The sequence below is a fragment of the Primulina huaijiensis genome, chromosome 9, assembly GCF_012295235.1.
Source record: "Primulina huaijiensis isolate GDHJ02 chromosome 9, ASM1229523v2, whole genome shotgun sequence".
Taxonomy (NCBI): Eukaryota; Viridiplantae; Streptophyta; class Magnoliopsida; order Lamiales; family Gesneriaceae; genus Primulina; species Primulina huaijiensis.
In genome coordinates this window covers 7,671,841-7,690,137 of record NC_133314.1, presented here as the reverse complement: position 1 = coordinate 7,690,137, position 18,297 = coordinate 7,671,841, and the positions used below count along the sequence as shown (strand labels likewise).

Here is an 18,297-nt window from a genome sequence, read left to right as displayed (position 1 = left end):
ATTTTAATCAGATACTTTTGGCAAACTTTATTTTAGATCTTTTGTTGAAACCACTTTTGAGACGTACAGTTTATTTTATCGAATTTTGAAGGTTCACGACTTGTTTAAGAAAATTTTTAATTTTTCCGCAAATTTTAAATAGTTGAAAGCATGGTACATTACAGATTGCATTACTCATCCACTGAGCCTTGGCTATATAGCTCATCGTATACATATATCGTCAGTCACAACCAATTCACATCCTCCAAAAACATCATTATTTTCATCACTTATCAAAATCATACATATACGTAATTTTCCCTAAAATCAAGCATGCAACATATTTTTCATAATTCCATAAAAAATAAAATACGTGGCACATAAACATTTAAAAACATGTAAAATCATGTTTAGGGCGCTGCCAGGACTAAAAACTCGACTGGGATTTTGCCCCTCGAAACCCAAGATGACAGTTTTAAACTTGAACCTCTAAACTTCGACCTGAAGCTCTTAAAACCTCCAAAAACATATTTATGAGAAATTCTTAGACGTAAACTCGAGCCCGTTTCAAAATTTATACGATTCGTTTTAAAACTTGGACCGGGGTCCCACTTTTAACCCGAATCAACCCGAAACTTAACCAAATTTCTCCCAAATTTTTACCACACCTTATACACTTCCTATCAGCCCCTAAACCACCTATACCAGTCCAATTAAGCCCTTCAAACAGTCCTTCAATTTTCTGGATTTTTCGGCCCTTTGATAATCCACAAACCTTATTGCACCAAGCCTTCAAACTTTCGACCCTAGACTTAACCAACTCAAAAAACTTTGAGCCAGTGTTATCTAGGACCAAGATCAAGCCAAGGACACCCTACTGAACCGACCTTAACCTCACCTACAGCACCACGCACACGCCTTGTCTGATCTTTCCAAGGAATGACACAACTAGCCCTTAACCCTACCCATTCCCTCTACCTTAACGTCCAGCTACCCACGGCCATTTCCCAGCCTAGTCACGGACCCAATAAGGTCTTATACACGGCTGGAATCAAGTCATGCACGGCTGCACCAACCTTTTCCCTCGAGCTAGCCAAGAAAACTTTAGGTCCTTCACCCAAAACCAATCGGCCTTCCCTCAAGCCGACCATGTCTCGACTCCAGAATTAATTTCTCCTCTTACTCAATGTGTACATCCCCTTAGCAACATAAAAATCGGCAGCCTCTTGCACAAACGCAAGAAAACGTGAGAATGAAGCCAAATGATGCACTATCATGTCAAAACCTTGCATAAAACGACACCTAAAGATATATAAATGAATTCTCATGCATTTACATATATTTCGACAAAATATTGGGTGAATGAAGAGAAAAAAAAAGATACATGCGTGCCTTAGCGATTATGTGATCAAAAACTTGAAAAACTACGTTCGGGAAGTAAACCGGAGAGGAAGGGAGGAAGCTTTCTTTGAAAACTGAAGGGGCCAAAGGTTTGCTGTTGTTTTGCGGCTGAAAACTCAAAGGTAGGCTGCTGATGGAGAGGAGGGACGGCTGCTATGGTATTATTAGGTTTAGGGTTAGTTTAGGGTAGTGTTTAAATAAAATACAAAGCATTAATGGGACCTAAATTGAATTTTAAAAGGATTAAAATGGTTTTGAGCCCATTAAAAATTAAAACAAACCCAACAAGCCCAATAACACTCCCGAAAATATTTCGTTTTAATACGTTTTGAAAAATATTGCCCGAACCCTAAAAAAGTCCTCCGAATCGATAAAATTTGTGTACCGGTAAAATATATAACCTGACGAGTAAAAATACTCAATCAAGGCCCATTTTCAAAAATCATGCTTTAATACACCATATATTAATTAATTAATTAAAATTAATTATCCAATAAAAACATTTTTCCTGATTATCCACGGTCTCCGTTACCCGTTCGAGCGCAAAACGCAACTTAAAACCTTAATGCATGAAACTTAAAAATAATCATGAAATAACCCCTATCCATTCATAAATCATGAAATAAAATGCATAAAAATCATTAACCACATATTTTAATTAAGACTCTAGATTTCATGCATTCAAGTTACGTAGTTCGAATTTCTTAGACCTTACACGTAGGGTTGTTAGGTTCTGTCCAGCAACATGTTATGGGCTCGGTTTAGGTCCTAGGGTGGCTAGCTTGGGGCTGGGATCGAAGGGAACCGTGGTCTATCGGACTAGGGTTTTGAATTTTGTGGGGAAAATTCAGTAGGGGCCCTAGGTTCAGTTCAAGGGTCTTAATTGGCTTGGTTTAGGGTTGTATATGGTATAGTTAGGAGTTAATAAGCTTTGTGTCAAGTTTGGTTAAGTTTCGAGGCAGTACGAGTCAAAACCAGGTTGTACGTCTAAGTTTAAATACAAATTGAGAAATTTGTCGAGGAGCTAAATTTTACGTCTAAGAAATATTTATTAGTGTATTTTAAGCAGTCACGTTAAGTTTGGATGGATTTGGGTAGTCGTTTAATGGTCTAAGGATAAATTGGAAAAGTTATAGTTTCAGGGGCAAAACGGTCGTTTTACACCTGAAAAAGTTAGACGTCCTGGCAGTGCCCTGAATTCTGTAATAAATGTTAAAATGTTTATTTCAATTGTTTATGGAATTTTATGATGAAACGTTAATGCTAAAAGACATGTTGAATGCTTGGTTTAAAAGAAAAATGATTTATATATGCATGAATTTGTATAAGAGATGGAAATATGAAATTTTGAAGGAGGTGAATTGATTGTGACTAATATGATGATACGATGATATGATTGGAGATATCGTGAGGGAAAAGACCCCAGAAGGAGCCCGACGGTCGTATTTTTATCTAAATGATATGATGATATGTAAGATCAAGGCTCAGTTGACGGTTGAGAGTGTCGCTGATGTCCCCGCCGCCCGGTACCGTGGTAATACGTAGATGGATCAATCGACCTACAGCTAATACGAAAGCCATAATTGAGGATTTTAATTCAATAAAAAGGAAACGTATTCGTATATGATGAAAAGGAAAAAGTATATGATGAAAAGAAAAGTGTTTAAAGTTAACGTTCCTGAAATGATATTTTTTTTAAAGTATTTTCACTGTTGCTTGTGAACGTATATGTATTACTTGCTATCATGATTAAGGTTTTCTGAGTCAATAGACTCACTAGGTGTGATCGATGCAGGTGAGCATGATATTAATGGAGGACTTGATGGTTAAACTAGCTGGACTGAAGGTGCACACAACCTGAGGACAGTCGCTAGTTTTCGCAAATAAAATGAAGTTTATGATTTAAGATACTTTAAGGATTTTATGACGTTTATGACTTTTTTGCTTTTGAGTGATTAGGATGTTTTATGCTTATTTTGAAAAATTTTTAATTTAGGGTTAATTGACGATTTACTATTTCATGTTTAGAATGCTTCTTTTTGGATTTTCTGGACTTATTTTTGTGTTTTTCAACAAAGTGTGATGAGACGAGAGATTATTTTTTTTTATTTTTTTTTTTTGCAATCTGCAACTCTTCATGAGAAAATTTATGTTTCTCTGAATAATGACTATGATGTCTCAAACATGATTAACTGTACGTGCCTTTGAAATTGATAATAATAGAGATACGGGGTTTGAGACGAAGTGATTAAATGCGAAGTAACATATAGGCTGAAAGGTATTAATTTTTTGATTTCGTTCTTATTTTGATTTTTTGAAATAATGCACCGATTTTAATACTGATTTTGGGTTGTTTTGCATTGATTAATTTGTAGGTCTGCAATGTACTATGCAAATTACAACAATATGGAACTGATTCCATTTTCAAACTCCGTTGAGAATTTGCGAGATTGTGTACGTGGGTAGGGCCATAATTTTAATGATGCCAATAAGTTTAGGATCTGTTTGAAAAATTAAGCTGTTGCGACAAGAAGATCTTTCATGTTTATGAAAAATGAAAGGCATAAGATTATTTGTAGGGAGAAAAAATATGAGTGGAGAGTTTATGCTTCGCTGCAAAAAGCAAACAAAAACATTGTCATTCAATCTTGCAATCTAAATCACACTTGTGGCGAGGATAACCTTCGTACTAGAGGTCATCCTAGAGCTGATGGTGCATAAGTAGCTAATCATGTGAAGGATAAATTGAGAGAAGAACCACTCTATCGGCCTTCCACAATAATAAAAGATATCCATAGAGATTATGAAATTTAAGTCCAATATCACAGAGCTTGGATGGGTAAGGAGCTAGCAATTCATCATGTGCACGGTACGGATAGTGGTTCATACGATAAATTGCGATGGTATTGTAGAGAGGTTTTACAAACAAATCCAGGTGGCCTAGTGGATTATGAAATAGATAGTGGGACAAATAAATTTCAGAGGTTGTTGGTTTTGTAAGTGGTTGTCAACCTTTACTTTTCTTGGATGATACTCATATTAAGAATAAGTTTAAAAGTATCATATTGGAGGTCATATCGAAAGATGATAATGATGATATGTTTTCTGTGTCCTACGCGATGATGGATGCGGAAAATGATGATAATTGGATGTGATTTTGTAGGAATTTGAGAAATGTTCTTCTATCGCAACATTTGACAATGTTTGATCAGTATAATTTTTTTCCTTATAGAAATCATGGGATCATAAAGGCCTTTGAAGTGATGTTGCCAAGCAGTCGTCATCCTTCTTTCATGAGATATTTACTCAATAAATTTGTTTATTAGGAACGCATTTGGTGTTGTATTTTTGTTTTTGTATTTTTACTAAAAAAAATTAATACTTTAGCAAGTATGCATGTTAGTGTGTTTTTTTTTATCTCTTGTTTGTTTTTTTAGGTTTGGTGATATGGAGATATCCGAATCATAATAACAAATAGTGGAGTTATGCATGATGGTTTAAATTCATTTTTTTTATTTTTGTTAAGTCATGATCATTTATTTTACGCAGAATTTTAGTTTTATCTTTTCGGTTAAATAAGCTAGGCCGGACTAGAGTTGGAGTATTGAGATAAAATTTATAATAAGAAAATATTCCTAAATTTAATTTTAGCCAAGTAATAATTTATTTTGATGTTAAATGATGTTTTTAGGACTTATTTAATTAATGGGAGTAAGTTAGTAAATAAATTCTTTTATGTCCAATAATTAATTAAAAGCCTAAATTAAAATGTGTAACCAATTGGGATAAATTAATCTAGGCCTAGTATATTCAAGAAATTATAACCTAACATGTTAGTAATTAATTTTAAGATCAAGTCATGCCATGCAAGAAAATAGTTATCCTAAATTAATTTATTAATGCACTAAAATACATAATAAGTGTTTAAAACTTTAAGGAGTTAAAATTCAATAAATAAGCAATATTTTACCTCCATTTATTAAGCAAATTTTCGGCCCCCTTAGAATCAATTTAATCATGTTTAGCCACTCTCCATTTTGATATCATTTCTTAATCCTTTCTTGGTATGATTAATTCCTTCAATTTAAATCATCAATAATTAATAATTAAGCACTTTTGCACCTAATCAACCACTAAAATTAGCCTAGCCAATCCATTAATTTTGAGCAACATAGAGTGGTAGAAGATTATTATCCTAATTTAGTTTATTAACTTACTAAAACACATATTGAGTGCTTAAAGCTTTAATAATTTAAAATACAAGATTAGGCATTATCTTTACCTTGCATTTAGACAACAATTTCGGTAATCACATCCACCATTTCCCCCATGAAATTCATACAGCTAGAAGGAAAAGAATCATTTCCTATTGCCATGCAACCCCTCACATGAAACTTCCATCTTAAAGCATTCTTGACTCATTTATCACCTTGTTACCTTCACCTTCGAGTTCGATACATCACACTACAGATTTTCGAGTTCTCGGCTTGGACTTCGGTTGTTCCTAGGTGGTTGCTTGGATTGTGGTTGGCCTAGGGCCCTTAGCAATGGTTCACACCACACCTTAGGATGTTGAGAAGAGGCTCTGGTCGGTGGTTCAAGCCCCAATGATCATTAGTCTCTTAAACGAACGCAGTAAGCGCAGCTGCTGCCATCGCGCATTTGACAGCAACATGGCTTCGGTTCAGAGGTGGTGTTTGAGTTCTTGGTTGGCTTTTAGCCAATGGCCTTGGACTGTACAGTACCTCAATGAGTTAGGAAGGTCATGTTTTTGGCCGTTTGTGATTTGGTTAAGTTTAAAAGTTGTACGAGAATTTACGGTGCAATGTGCCAAAGTGACTCTCGAAAGAGCGTTTCATGATTTTGGCCTCCATTCACATTTTTCGTGTATTACAGTCCTAGAGTTATGTTTTCCAGTATTTTAGGTGTATTTTAATCATGGCTAAACGATGGTTCAATGTCGGTTCGTGTTGGTACGAAGCCATGGTTGAATACTAAGTTTGTTGGGCGTAATTGTCTCGTTTTTTTGTTCGGCTATGGGTGTTGGTCAAGTTGAGTTTATTTGCATGTTCCTCATGTTAGAATTAAGTCGCAGCGAGCCTGGGAACGATCCAACTCATTCGGTAAAAACAGGGTTATAATTATATTACATGCATAAAATATAAAATGTTTATTTTTTAGATATATGTGATATGTCTTGTGGCCACCTTACGCTTATGAGATTACTTCACCCGGTGACTCACGACCTGTTTATGATTATGTATGGGTACGGATATCCAGTCCAAGGGCTGTGATGATCTCTACCGCCCAATATACTGTGGTTTAGTCTGATCAGGCGCTTACGTTCATGTTATGTTACGGGCCACTTGCGTAGAAACATTATCTCTACAAAAAAAAATTACGATATGATAATTTATGACAGGACTCTATCGAGCAACTCTTTTACGTTCGATTTTTTTTAGATATGCACGTATTTATAATTACTCATGACACGATTTTCACCTTACGCTTTACGATACGATATTTTTACGTTGCATACGATTTTATGATATATTTACTTGCTATTCACGATATATGCATGCTGAGTCTTTAGACTCACTAGACTTGATTGTTGTAGGTACTGACGAAGTCGAGACCGAGGGCGGGGACCAGTGAGCTAGCTTGGGTCAATAGTAGTAGGAACCCGAGGACCTCATTTTTTTATCATTTACTATTTATGTTCAAACTCAGTTTCACTTTGATGAATTATTTTTAAGTTGTGATTTTGAAAACAATAATTACTTCCGCTGTTACTTTAAACATTAAATCTTTTGACCATTTTACTTTATGAATGATGAATATTATTTATTTAAAGAGAAAAATTTTAAATAATTCCGCAAATTTACAAATACGACATACGGGCCTTTACAGTGGACCTCTGTTTTTAAGAAGGCATCTTATGCCTTGACGATGAGATACTACAACGAACATTTCCAATCTATCTTTAAATTCATAACCTTTGCTGAAGGATTCATCAAGGCTTCACAACCAACCTATTGGGCAAATTCTTTCCTAGTGAGCATTGTGTGATGAACAATAACATTGGTGAGTCATGGAAAAATTGGGTGAAACCTGCCAGAAGCTTGCTAATTGTTGTAATTGTTGATCATATTCGAATCAAAATAATGAAAATGATGCACCAACAACGCGAATCATCTATTGGGTGGACAAGTGAGTTAACAGAAGGAAAAGAAACTAGATGCCACATACAACAAATCCAAGAGCTTCATTGTTAACTTTTCAACTTGGGGGACATTTGAGGTTGTTGATGGAGAAAAACTTGTATTATTGATTTTCAGATGCAGAAGTGCTCCTGCAAAGTTTATTAATCGAAATTTTTGAAAATATTAGTTAAGTATTTATTAAGTTTAAAAGTTAAGAATCATGGAATTATATAATAAGAAAAAAATTATTTTCCTCATATTTTAAGTAGTAAAGTAATTACAGGTCGTTACAATTCGTATCAGCGCAAGATCTTGATCAAGGGTTGTGTTTACTGGCGGTTGCGAGAAGCTTAGGAAGTCACTCCTCAAGTCTAGAAGTTTTTACTCCCAGAAGTATGGTTGATCGTAAGGATCGTGGGGATCGTGAGGAGGAGAGGGTTTCCCCTCCACGTCCACCACCAGATCTTCAGGCACATATGATTGCTGGCATGACCCAGTTCTATGCACAGTTCGCAGGGAACAATGCCGAAGTGGGAAGGAGGATGAGGTCGAAAGCGGTTTATGAACGCTTTCACAAGATGGCCAAGGACTTTGTGGGGACGATTGGTCCTATGGTGGCAAAGGGATGGATTAAGTCCATAGAGGTGATCTTTACCTTTATGAAATTGCAGGATGCTGATAGAGTCAGATGTGCCACCTATTTGCTAAAAGATGATGCTAGACTGTAATGGGAAGGAGTGTCAGTGACGGTAAACCTTGAGACCCTTACTTGGGAAGGCTTCAAGGAAGTGTTCTACTAGAAGTTTTTCACAGATGATGTATGCTCCCGATTTACTAGGGATTTTATGACTCTAAGGTAGGAAGACCACATTGTGACGGAGTTTGTGAGGAATTTTGAGAAGGGGTGTCACTTTGTGCCCATGATTGCTAATAATCCAAAAAAGAAGCTGAGGCATTTTCTAGATAGTTTGCGGCCGATCTTGCGCCGTAATTTTTGTGTGGCTGGTGCTAAGTATGGCTTTCTCTGTTGCAGTGACTAGAGCCTTAGCGGCTGAGAAGGATCAAAGGGACATTGAAAACGACAGAGGCCTTATTAGGTGCCTCTGCATCAGCCTCAATACTAGAATTAGAAGTCATTTCAGGGACCATTCAAAGGCAAGGGACAGCAACCCAAGAAAAAGGATACTCAGAAGCCTAATGACTATCCTGTGAGCCCAAAGCGCAACCGCTAGCATGAAGGAGCTTGCTTATGAGGTTCAGGCAAATGCTTCAAGTGTGGAGCTCTTGAACTTATGCTTAAAGATTGCCCATTGTGGAAGTAGCCGACTCAGGCCAGAGTCATTGTTATGCATACCAAGAAGGCAAATTCAGACACTACTCTTCTTATAAGTATTATAATTAATTCAGCACATTATAGTTTATTTGAATTTGGGTTGCATGGTTCGAATTTTTGGGATATTAGTAAGCTGATTTCGAATTGTTATAGGAAATTTTTTTGTTTTGGATAGTGGATTCAATCTATGCATGTGAGTAAGTCTAGTCCTTTTGAGAATTGTTGAGTTCAGTGTTATGTTACTGTTGTCTCAAGAAGAATCTTTATATCGGGAGTAGCCATGAATGCTCTGTTAGATTACGGGGCTACTCATTCATTTATATCAGACAATTTTATGAATTATTTGGACGTCAAGTCCACTAGACTTGAGGTAATTATTATGTGACAGTTCCATCTCGAGAAGAATTGTCAGCTTCCAGTGTGGTCAGAGACATGAATCTCTAGCTACAGAGCCACACAGCCTATGTAATTCTTATTGTATTGTCGATGCCATAGTTTTACATTGTTATGGGAATGGATTGGTTGTCGAAGAATGGGATATTAATCAAATATCAGCGAGGACGGTATTGGTTAGACTGCTGGTATAGGGAAATTTGTATTCGATCCAAATAGATGCTTTATTGGTGGCCAGGTATGAAGCGAGACATTCGACGTTTTATATCTGAATGTCTAAGTTGCCAGTAGGTGAAAGCAGATCATCAAAGTTCAGCAAAGATGCTCAAAATGCTTCTTATTTTTGAGTGGAAATGAGAGAATATTACTATGGATTTTGTAGTTGGATTACCGAGGTCAATAAGAGTCCCTAACGCCATTTGGGTCATCGTTGATCATCTTTCCAAGTCGGCGCACTTCTTGCCCATAAATATGACATTCTCTATGACGCAGTAAGCAGAACTTTATATTCGGGAAATAGTCAGATTGCACGGGATCCCAGTTTCAATCGTGTCTGACAGTGACACGAGATTCACATCGTCCTTTTAGAAGAGTTTGCATTCCGCAATAGGAAAGAAGTTGCTATTCAGTACAGCTTTCTATCCTTAGACAGACGTCCAGTCTGAGATGGTGATACACATTTTAGAGGATATACTACGTGCATATGTGATCGATTTCCATGGGAGTTGGGAATCGAAGCAACCTCTAGTGGAGTTCACCTATAATAACAACTTTCAGTCTTCAACAGGTATGGCTCTTTATGAGGCATTATATGAAAGAAAGTTTAGATCGCCTATTCATCTGGACGAGGATGGCGAGAGATCAGAAATTGGTCAAGAGATTGTCAGCAAACTGTAGGCATAGTAGTCAAAATTCGAGACAAGATGAAAACTGCTCAGAGTCGTCAAAAGAGTTACGCTGATATCAGAAGGAGGGACCTCGAATTTGCTATGAGAGAACATGTCTTTGTAAAGATTAGGAGCGTTTGAAATCCTTGAAAGAGTGGGAAAAAAAGCTTATCATGTAACTCTACCGCCAAATCCGGTATGAGTGCACAACATTTCTATATGTCTATGCTAAGGAGGTATATATAGAGTAAGTGCTTTATCCCAACACTCATAAATACCTGGTTTGCACCCAACAATACAACGTTTTTTTTCTTTAATATTAGACAATAAAGTGAAACAATTAAAAATATTATAAATATAACGTGGTTAATTTACTATTCAAATAAAAAAGATCATCAAATAATGGAATAAAACATTATATTACACCTGAAACAAAAAATTGGAGAATTTTAATCAACATCAGCTACCACAAATTTTTATATAATTTAATGCTGAACTTTTATTTTAAAAAAATAAAAACCTTAATTGACAAAATTTATACCCATATTCTAAAAATTCTCAGCAAAGGCAAAACGTAATCAATAAAAAATAACACAAAATCCAACCAAATAACAACACATATCCAGAATAATTGATTTTTTAAAAAAACCTAATTTTAAAGTTATACAGGAATGTCGAAATCCGAGAAGAAGAAAATGTAGTTATTGTGCGATAGAAGAAATCAGAGTTACCTGCTAGAGGTCAGTTTTGTGTAGCATCGTCGATTTTATTCTCAAGGTTGAGCGAAATTTTCGATTGTGATGGTGGCGAGAAAGAAAAAATGTGTACCTGGTCGACTTGGACTCCAAATTAGGGCATCTGATTTGGATTTTTGAAATAATAGGAACATGACTGTAACATGTCATGTATTCCGTTAGTTTTAACCATTAAATTGATGGAAGGATCAACTCGGTCAGTATTTGTAAAATTTAAGATTAAACCGGGAACATCAAAACATTTGGAAACAAACCAAGAAAGAGCCAAATATATGAGACTGAATCAGGCTTTCCATCATATTTAAGAATAAAAAAGAAAGAACTAATCAACAAATATTTAGTTAATTACAAAAACTCGTATAAGACTATTTAACAAGTCAATTTTGTGAGACAACTTCCGACCCTTCCGACCCGATCCAACTCAATACATGAAAAAATATTATTTTTTATATCAAAAATATTAATTTTCACTACAAAGATAGATCTAATCGATACGTCTTACGAATATAGATATGTGAGACTATCTCACAAAAAATATACTTTAATTAATTCTTTCCAACCTTTGTTTAGAAGTTAAAGAATATTGATGGTTATACTTAATTACTTTAGTCGCCGATAATTGAAAAACTATTGTTACTATAATCAAATTTCGAAATGTCATAATATATAGAACCCGAATATAAAAAAATTAAGGTTGTCACACTTACTTTTTTAACATAGAAACCCGCATCCACTATTTTTTGGTGCATGAAGCCTACAAAACACGTTATTCGGGTAAACAGTATTGAGCAAACCAAGTGCAACACTCGCCCAAGAAAATGTCAGTAAAAAAAAATTTAGACTTGTGACAATTGATCAAACATTCACATACTCTACCAATTTAGATACCCCATTAGAAGCGTTCACACTTGTAACGTCCAAAATCAATCCACATAAATTGTACACATGTAAATTATTTAAATTACTTAATTGATTTTAAATTCTTAAATGGTATATGTTATATGATTAAATGTTTAAATTGTATGATTTCAAGAAATTAAGAATTTTTTCCGAATATTTGATATTAGGCTGGGAAAAGAAGACCGGAGACGACCAATAAGATGAAAATTTTCTAAAAATGTTGGAGTCTAAGTTGTTTGACGAGTCAAACCTTATTTTATCCAGGAAGCCGGTTTTAGTCAAACAAATGACTTTTATGAATCCGAAAGTTATTATTTTTGAAAATGATTTTTTGTGAACTTTTATTTTATATTTAATTGGGTCTTAATGGATCTAATTTACCTAGAATTAATAGGCCTAATTATGTTTAAAAGATAGAGTCCTAAAAACTCTAAACTCTAGACTATTTTATCGGCTAAAACAATAAATTATAATATCAAATCCTAGGCTTCTAAAGTCTCACCTTGGCCGAAAATTACACAACACACAATTTTCGAAACTTGAGAGCAAGAATCCAAGGTTGTTCGTCGCCCGTTCGCTCCTCTTCGCAACCTACGTCGACGATTGAATATTCGAGTGTTCTAAATGCAAAGACACACTTCTAAACTTTTTTTTTGCACCATTCAAATCATATTATGCATGATTTATGTTTTCTGGCATGAAAAATGTTTAGATAAATTATTTAACGATTAGGCGTATATTTTTCAAAGTTTGGACTTTTATACGCATATATGAGTCATGTTATGAATTTCAAAGGGTACGCTGCCATTAGAGTTTGCTTAAGGGACGGGAAAGAGGTCGCTTAGGTACAAAACCAGGCCTAGAACCATGCTTGGCTAAGGGAGGATGAACCTAGGGTTTTCTAGGGTTTGTTGTGGCTTCCATAGTTCGACTGGACCACAGTCGTGCAAGGGCTCGACAAGGCTTGTTCCTGGCCCTGTGTTGGCTGCATCCAGAGGCTGAGAGTGTCCTAGGGTGGCTATGCTTGGTGGCGCGACGGAAGGAGGCAGCCGCATGCCTTGGAACGATAGGCTAATTGCGGCGGCTGCAAGGCTGGGCGCACGAATGGGTTGGGTGGCTAGGCTGGTCCAATAAGGTTTAGAGATGATGGCTCAGGGGCGGGACGTGGTCTAATGCAGCCGTGGTCCAAGGTGGCTCGGGTTGGTGTAGAGCCGTGACATGTAGAGGGAGGTAGGGTTCATTTTTGGCTTGGGAAAAATAAGGGGCTCGAACCGTGGCTCACGGGGGTTAGTTCGTGGTTCACGGGGGTAGTTAGGGATGACAAGTTTATGATTAAAATTTGGAAAGAAAATATTAAAGTTTGAATTTATTCAGGTTTAAAACGCTTCACGTTTAGTTATTAAGTCAATAAATCGAAAGGCTCAGGTTTACGTTTAAGAAAAATATTAAAAGTCAAATTTAAGCTTATATGATGCTATGGGATAGGCTCGAGTCAAGAAAAGTAAGAAAAAGTCAAAATTGGGAAGTACGAGGTCCAGGGATAAAATGATCATTTTACGGCTCGGGTAGTTCGAAAGGTCTGACATTGTCCCGAATAATCATAATTCATGCTAAATGATATTTTAAAACGCTTATGATGAAAATATGATATTTTATGATATATGCAAATGTTGTACGATTTTTCCCCAAAAAATGCTATTTTACGATTTTTAAAGACACGATATTTTATAAATAAAAGGAAAAGAAAAATATTTTGAATGATGTGAATTGACTGTGACACAAAAGCTTTAATGGGGATATCATGAGGGAAAATGCCTCAGAGGCAGCCCGTTTACGAGAAAAAACCTCAGAAGAGGCCCGACGATCGTATTTTCATATTTGACCACGGCCCAATGACGAGAGTTGTTGATGGCCCACCCCAAGTACTTGGTATAGTTAGATTGATCAATAGACCATGATGATATGATATATAATAGTCAATTTCAAGGATCAAACTTCACCCAAAAAATCACATACGATGATGAAAAGTTTTATGATTTAATGATTTATTATATGATGTATGATTACGAGCTTCTACGGCATTTTATTTTGTTAAAAGATTTATTTTAAAGTTGCATGTGCTTGTATATGTATTATTTGTTACGTATGTTTAGAACGTGCAGAATCATTAGACTCACTAGGTTTGGATGGAAGCAGACGATGATGATTTTGAGGGAGGCGTTGACGCTTTAGTAGATTGGGTCCGACAGTACACTCCCGTAAGACTTTTATTTTCCCCATTAGCTTAGCATTTAAAATTTTGAAGAAAAGATTTTGAAGATATTTATTTAAAAATTCTATACTTTATTTTGAAGTTTAATTTTTAGATTATTTTAAATTGACATACGATTTAGCTTTTGACAATTTATAAATTTTTATGCATTTAAGATTTTTAAATATTAGTTTTTATTTGGATGGTTTTGAAGTTAGAAGAAAATGTTTATAAAAAAATACCTAGTATTTATGTAAATTTTAAAATTAAAAATAAAAGACATCTCTCACTTCTCTTACTTACATCAAACACTGCTCAAGATGATACCTAGTGTTTATGTAAATTTTAAAATTAAAAGTAAAAGACATCTCTAACACTTCTCTTTTTTTTTTAAAATGAACTATATCATTAAAAACTAGGGTAAAAAAAGTTTGGTTACAACAAGATTGGCATCCCAGTAGAGACCCTAAAAGAGACAAGAGAAAACCACTAGTACATTACACACTGAAATACATCAATAGAGCTAGGAATACAACGGAAAACATTAATCTTAACCCTACGAACTAAGTCGTCCGTTTGTTGTGTGTCATCATCGAACATCTTCTTGTTTCGTGCATTCCATATGCAGTAAATCGTAGAAGCAAGGGCCGTAATCCTCATCCTCGATAGCATTGAATTACCTCTGTAGCAGGTTCGGAAAGCTCTCAGAATTGCCGCAGGTGATCCCATAATTTTGCGCATACCCAACCATTCTCTCACTTCTATCCAAATTGCCGCCGAGAAAGAACATTCAAAGAACAGGTGATTAATGGACTCGAGATGGGAATTGCAAAGAACACATGAATTATCTGTAGCGAATGGCAGTCGATCTCTAGTGAGGAGCTTTGAATGTGCCATAAGCCAGAGAGTAACTTTGTGTTTCGGTAGAATGAATGGGCGATTAATCAGTGGTTTCCATGGCCATCTTCCAACAGAATTTGCGAACCAGATGTAAGCGCGATTTAGCCCTTTCATATCATGAAACCAAGAATGCAAGATGCCAGTAGCATCTTCAACTGAGCACATTCTCTGTATCAAAACATCCCTTATAGATAAGATTTGCTTGATCAGAGGTGAATCATCTTTATGCCATCTCCACTTCCAAATATCTCCGAAAGAACTATAAAAATAATTAACCCATTTGATCCATAAACTGTCCTTCCTCAAATGTATCTTCCAAAGAGTTTTAGCAATTAATGCCAGATTCCACGCTCTCAAGTTTTTCAATCCCAATCCACCATCTGATAGAGGTTTACATAGTGTCTCCCACGCTATAGGGGGGCGCTTCGATGGCCAAACAAATTTACGACACAATGAGTGAATTGAGTCAATGACACAGTTTGGAACCGTAAGGATCGAAAGCCAAAAACATTCAATACCTTGTATGACAGATCTGATCAACTCAAGCTTGCCAGCGTAAGAAAGAGAATTTCTAGGCCATGAGTTAATCTTAGCAGCAATAGCATCAACAATCTTGCAATAATCTGATGATTTCAATTGTTTCGCTGCTAGGGGTATACCAAGGTAACGAAAAGGTAACGTACCTTGTGTGAATCCAGAAATACGTACAATATCATGTTTTGTGCTTTCATCAATCCCTGCCATGTAAATATTAGACTTTAACAAATTTACTCGCAATCCAGCTGTCCCCAAAATTGTTCAAGCAATTAACCATCCTCGTGACACTAGTAATATCACCACGTGAAAGTAGCAACAAGTCATCGGCGTAAGCCAAATGTGTTATGCGAAGATCTATGCATTTCGGGTGGAAGCCGTAGCTCAAGGATCCGGACATTCGTTTGATCGAGCGAGAAAGCACTTCAATACAAAGAGTAAATAAGAAAGGGGGTAAAGGATCACCTTGACTTAATCCCCGTTTACCCTTGAAATGACCGTGGTAATTACCATTGATTGCAACCGAATAAGAGGTTATTAAGACACACTCCATGATCCAGCACACAAATTTTGGCGGAAAATTGAAGCCCACTAAAGCCTCTTCCAAGAACGACCAATCCACCGTGTCATATGCTTTTCAAACATCTACTTTGAGGATGCATCTAGGTGAAATTAGCTTGCGTGCATATTTCCTCAATAGCTCTTGTGCCAAATGAATGTTGTCAACAATAGAACGACCTCGAATGAATGCAGCCTGAGCACCATCAACAAGTCCCCCACAACAGCAGCTAGTCTATTGGATAGTATTTTTGCAATCACTTTGTAGAACACAGTGCAACAAGAGATCGGCCGATAGTCGTTCACCGAAGATGCTTCATTAGACTTAGGTATCAATGCGATTATAGCGTGATTCCACTGTTTTAATAATCTGCCCATGCTAAAAAATTCAGAAGTAGCGCCAATAACATCTTCCTTAATGATATCCCAAGATTTCTTGAAGAAAAAAGAACCAAAACCATCAGCACCCGGGGATTTTTCATTGTCTATGTCGAACACAGCAGCTTTGATCTCTTCACAAGACACTTTCGTAGTCATCGAGTCCCATTTATCAGGAGAAATGAGAGGGCCATCAAGCAACGTTTCCTTGTCAATATGATGTCTATGAACTTTCTGCCCGAGTAAGCTTTTGTAATGCGCAACAAATAACTTCGCAATTTCCATTGGATCGGCCGTGACAACACCTGCATTCTTGATAGCAACAATAGCATTCTTTTTGTTATTCTTTTTAATTAGATCGTGAAAGAATTTTGTGCACCTATCACCTTGTTGTAGGTAAGTGAGCTTTGCTTTTTGTGCAATGAATGATATTTCCGCCTCAAGTAATAATTCTGCTTGTCTCTTGCATTCTTTATAGCCTTGTGGAATATTGCCTGTTCGTAACATATCATCTTGTAATAAATCAAGCTTCTGTTTCGCATTAGCAGCCCGAGAAGAAATATGGCTAAAGTGTCTTTTGTTTAACTTTTTAAGAGGCTGCTTCAAATTCTTGAGCTTCTCTTTAAGTCTAAACTGAGCTGTACCATGGCCCGAGAATCTCCAATTTTCCCTCACAATTTCCAAGAACCGATCGCTGGTTGCCCACATATTGAGAAATTTAAACGGTTTCTGTCTCGTATCTCTGGAATTTAGTAAAGACACAACAGAAATAGTATGGTCCGATATACAACCCGGAGCAACAAATTCAGCAATACCATTAAGATTCGAAGATAACCAGCTCTGATTAATAAGGACATGATCAAGTTTACTACAAACTATGAGACTGCTCCACGTAAACAAACACCCAATTTGTTGCATATCCACCAAATCAATAGAAGTAACACAATCAACGAAATCTTTCGTGTCATAATTTCTCACTACCAATCCACGCAATTTATCATCCGGAGATAACACTGTATTAAAATCACCCAAAGTAATCCAAGGCAGTAAGCAAGAGTTACTAAACAATTTCAAATCATCCCAAAGAGGTCTCCTATGCACAATCGAATTCATGCCATAGACAAAAGACATATTCAGATTGATATTAGATTTCACGCAAGCAATATGAACATGTATCAATTGATCAGTCATGCTAAGAGTGGTTAAAACCACTGATCACGGATTCCAAATCACAAAAATCCGACCTTTATTGCTTAATTGGAAATTATGTACAGCTTGCATACCTGGAAAGCGAATTCTCATCATATTATGGAGAGCTTTTTCGTCAAACTTCGATTCTAGAATACCCATTACATCCAACCTACTAGAGTGTATTAAGTTTTGAACACTCTTTTGTTTTAGAGGCTTATTCAAGCCTCTAATATTCCAACAAGCGAAAATCATTGAGAACCGGAGGCAATTACGGGTTGCCGCCCCTTCTCCATAGTCCCAAAATATCTGCTGTTCTTATTTTTGTTTTTCAAATTAACCAATTCAGTGTCCCACGAACTATCCCCTTCCAAGTCCTCGAAAAATTCTGTCAGTTCTTTATTATTTCCTTGGTTCTTCGCTACTGTACCTTTCCCTTTCTTCTTTTTCTTATTTTTATTCTTATTAGCCACTATTTGAAATCCATCCAAGTCCTCCTCAATGACTTCAGTCAAGCACTTGTCTTGATTATCATTGTTATCCATGATTTTTTTTCCATTATCTCTTACCTGTGTCACATCAATTTCTTCAATAACTTCATTAGAAACATTTTCTTGGGGAGTTACCTTGATAATTG

The 18,297-nt window shown here is 36.2% G+C and overlaps 1 protein-coding gene across 1 annotated transcript; it reads right to left on the bottom strand.

Moving 5' to 3' along the window:
* Positions 1-14,511: 14,511 nt before the first annotated feature.
* LOC140983787 (uncharacterized) lies at positions 14,512-15,756 on the bottom strand. The gene has a single exon (XM_073450922.1). The coding sequence runs from the start codon at positions 15,744-15,746 to the stop codon at positions 14,592-14,594; it is 1,155 nt and encodes a 384-aa protein (XP_073307023.1). The 5' UTR covers positions 15,747-15,756; the 3' UTR covers positions 14,512-14,591.
* Positions 15,757-18,297: the final 2,541 nt, after the last annotated feature.

Coding starts and splice junctions, on each gene's coding strand:
- LOC140983787 (XM_073450922.1), bottom strand. CDS start 15,746: ATGGCAGGGATTGATGAAAGCACAAAACATGATATTGTACGTATTTCT.